This window comes from Gavia stellata, chromosome 6, assembly GCF_030936135.1.
Source record: "Gavia stellata isolate bGavSte3 chromosome 6, bGavSte3.hap2, whole genome shotgun sequence".
Taxonomy (NCBI): Eukaryota; Metazoa; Chordata; class Aves; order Gaviiformes; family Gaviidae; genus Gavia; species Gavia stellata.
The window spans coordinates 25,734,833-25,738,185 of record NC_082599.1 but is presented as its reverse complement, the minus strand read 5'-3'; the positions used below and the strand labels follow the sequence as shown (position 1 = coordinate 25,738,185).

The 3,353-nt window shown below is 68.2% G+C and overlaps 1 protein-coding gene across 1 annotated transcript; it reads right to left on the bottom strand.

The window, feature by feature from the left end:
• Positions 1 to 246: 246 nt before the first annotated feature.
• FZD1 (frizzled class receptor 1) lies at positions 247 to 2,566 on the bottom strand. Its single transcript, XM_009819950.2, has one exon. The coding sequence runs from the start codon at positions 2,564 to 2,566 to the stop codon at positions 773 to 775; it is 1,794 nt and encodes a 597-aa protein (XP_009818252.2). The 3' UTR covers positions 247 to 772.
• Positions 2,567 to 3,353: the final 787 nt, after the last annotated feature.

Genomic DNA, 3,353 nt, shown 5'->3' with positions numbered 1-3,353 from the left:
CCCGCCTGGGTCACCGGGGCTCGGCTCCGCTGGGGCCGGCCGAGGCGAGGTGAAGCGAAGCGCCGTCCCTGCGCCGTGGCGGGGCGGCTGTCTGTCCTCCCCGGCAGCGGGCCCGGCGGGGGTCCGTCCCGCCCCCCCGGGGCCGGTGCCGAGGCGGGAAGCGGCGCTCCTCCCCAACCCCACCTCCACCGCCACATACCTCTGGCAGGCCGGGACCGGGGACCGGGGCCCAGCCCGCGTCAGGAGGCGCCCCCGGCAGCGGCAGCAGCCTCACTCCGGGCCCTGCTGCTCGTGCAACTGAAACTCCAAGCAAAGCCACTACAAAACCTGTGTGGGGGAGAAGAAAGGGGGTTGTTTTGGTTGCGCTTACCGGCAGTTCTTCCCATCCTGCCCTACGAAATAAAAATCCAACGCCTTCTTTTTTAAATTAAAAAAAAAGAGGGGGGTGAGGAAGCAAAATCCGCAAACGGGTTAAAAGTGTCCTAAATAATTAAAAAAGTGAGATTTTTGTAATTTAAATACAAATATACTTACAAAATCTTACAGAGGCTATTTACATCCCTCTCCCCCAACCTGACAGTGCGTTCAGTTCCTACAGGAGACAGCCCGAGAGGAGCGGGGAGGGCAGAGCCGGGCGGTCCCAGGCGCAGGGGTCCCCACCTGGCTCGTCCTCCGCTCCCTGCCGCCTGCGGAAGTGACTCGCGGTCCCCAAAGTTTGCCCAGGCTGGATAAGGAGCTGCTTCCCAAGGCAGAGCGCGGGCGGGCGGGTGTCTCAGACGGTGGTCTCGCCCTGCTTGCTGTTGGTGAGCCTGGTGTAAAACTTCCTCCAGGAGTTTAGGGTTTTCCCAGACCAGATCCAGAAGCCCGAGGTGATGCCCACAATTAAGGTCATGAGATACTTGATCATGAAGACGGTGAAGTCGGGGCTCATGGGTGGGTGGTGGCTGCTGTGGTTGTTGGGGCAGGGGATGGCGTAGCTCTTACAGCTCTGCGTGACCCAGCTCCTTTCCCACTGTTCCCTAAAAGCTTGCTCGTAAAAATAGCAGGCAATGACGATGGTGGCTGGCACCGTGTAGAGGACGCTGAAGATGCCTATCCTCACCATAAGCTTCTCCAGTTTTTCCGTCTTGGTGCCATCATGCTTCATGATGGTCCGGATCCTGAAGAGGGACACGAAGCCGGCCAGCAAGAAGGAGGTGCCGATAAACAGGTAGACGAACAAGGGGGCCAGCACGAAGCCCCGCAGGGCATCCACGTTGTTGATGCCCACAAAGCAGACGCCGCTGAGGACGTCCCCGTCCACCTGCCCCAGGGCCAGGATGGTGATGGTCTTGATGGCTGGCACGGCCCAGGCAGCCAGGTGGAAGTACTGGGAGTTGGCCTCGATGGCCTCATGGCCCCACTTCATGCCAGCAGCCAGGAACCAGGTGAGGGAGAGGATGACCCACCAGATGGAGCTGGCCATGCCGAAGAAGTAGAGCATCATGAAGAGGATGGTGCAGCCCTCCCGCTTCGTGCCCTGCGCCACGGTGCGGGAGCCGTCCTCTGCGAAGCGCTCGTTGCAGACCACCCTCTCCTCTAGGAGGAAGCCGGCAATGTAGGCCACGGCCACTGCCGTGTAGCAGCCCGAGAGGAAGATGATGGGCCGCTCGGGGTAGCTGAACCGCTTCATGTCCACCAGGTAGGTGAGGACAGTGAAGAGGGTGGAGGCGCAGCAGAGCACCGACCAGATGCCGATCCAGGTGCGGGAGAAGCGCAGCTCCTCAGGCCCGAAGTACATGAGCCCGTAGAGGCGGCCAGGTTCACAGGGCGCCCCGCAGTCCTTCTCCCCCAGGAAGCGGTAGTTCAGGTAGGAGGGCACCTTCAGCGCCCGTGGGCAGGAGAAGCGCCCCCGGGGCTCACCGGGCCCCGAGCCCCCGGGGCCGCCGCCGGTGCCCCCACGGTGGGGGTTGCTGGTCCAGCTCTCGGGGCGCAGGGCGGGTGTGGGGGTGCCACGCTCGGAGGCGTTTTGCCCCACGCAGAGCTCGCCGGCCCCGTGCACCGGGAACTTCTCGCAGCGCAGCGTGTCGGGCCACTGGAAGCCGAACTTGTTCATGAGGGCCTCGCAGCCCTGGCGGGCCCGCTCGCAGAGGGAGCGGCAGGGCGGCAGGGCCTGCTCCAGCACGGTGCACACCGGGGCGTACATGGAGCAGAGGAAGAACTTGAGCTCGGCCGAGCACTGCACCTTCACCAGCGGGTAGAACTGGTGCACCTCGAGCCCCGCGTCCTCCTGGTTGGTGTGGCCCAGCAGGTTGGGCATGATGGTCTGGTTGTAGGCGATGTCGGTGCAGAGCGGGATGGAGATGGGCTGGCAGTAGCCGTGGTCCGGGATGGAGATACCCCGCTCGCCGTTGTACTGCGGCGCCGGCGGCTGTCCCCCGGCCGGCAGCGCCGCCGCCCACAGCAGCAGCAGCAGCAGCGGCGGCGGCGGCGGCGGCAGCCGCGGGCACGGGCCGCCGCCGCCCGCCCGCCGCCCGCCGCCAACTTCCCCGCCGCCGCTCGCCGCCGGCCCGTGCCGCTCGGCCATGCTCAGTCGGTGCCGCCTGCCCAGCCGGGCTCCCGCCGCCGCCCCGCCGCCGCCGCTGCTCCTCCCGGCCCGAACTTGCGACTCATGAAGGGAGCGGCCGGCAGGGACGGGGCAGCCCCGGCCGCCACTCGCGCGGCCGCGGCGCGCAGCTGTGCCCGCACCGGCGGCAGCGCCCGCCGCACCTCCGACTACCGCCGCCGCCTCCGCCGCCGCCGCCGCCGCCTGACCATTTGTGCCGGCCCCTCGAGCCCGCGCCCCTCGCCTCGCCGCGCCGCGCCGCGCTCCCTCCGACCGGTTTCCAGGCGCCCCGCAGTCTGCCTTTCACCGGGAGGGAGGAGCCTTGAAACCGACGCGGAACTTTCCTGCGTAAGGGACCGTCTCCCAACGCCTCACCCGGGGGCGGGCGCAGGCGGGCGCGGGGCTGCCCCGCGCCGCGCACAAAGGCGGCGGCGGCGGCGGCGGGGACGGCGCGGAGGGAGGGGGGCCCCGCCGCGGGAGCGGGGGCGGCCCCGTGCGGTGGCAGGGGCGGGGGGGGGTGATGATCGGGGGGGGGGCGGGGGCCGTGCCTTTTCGGTCGGCAGCGCGGAGGGGCAGGGGGAGGCCGGGCCCGCCGGGCCGGCTCGGCTGGACGGCGGTGGCGGCTGCACGGCGGACCGCCGGGGGTCACGGCTGTCCCGGGGGGTGTTTTTGGATTCCCCGGTGATGACGAGGGTTAAGGCCGTTGAACTGCGCACCCCGACGCGGTCCAGGGCCCATCAAACTCGGCGTCGCCCCCGGCGGAAGGGCA

What these genes read in the sequence shown, in the direction of transcription:
- FZD1 (XM_009819950.2), bottom strand. Translation starts at nt 2,566, where the DNA reads ATGGCCGAGCGGCACGGGCCGGCGGCGAGCGGCGGCGGGGAAGTTGGC.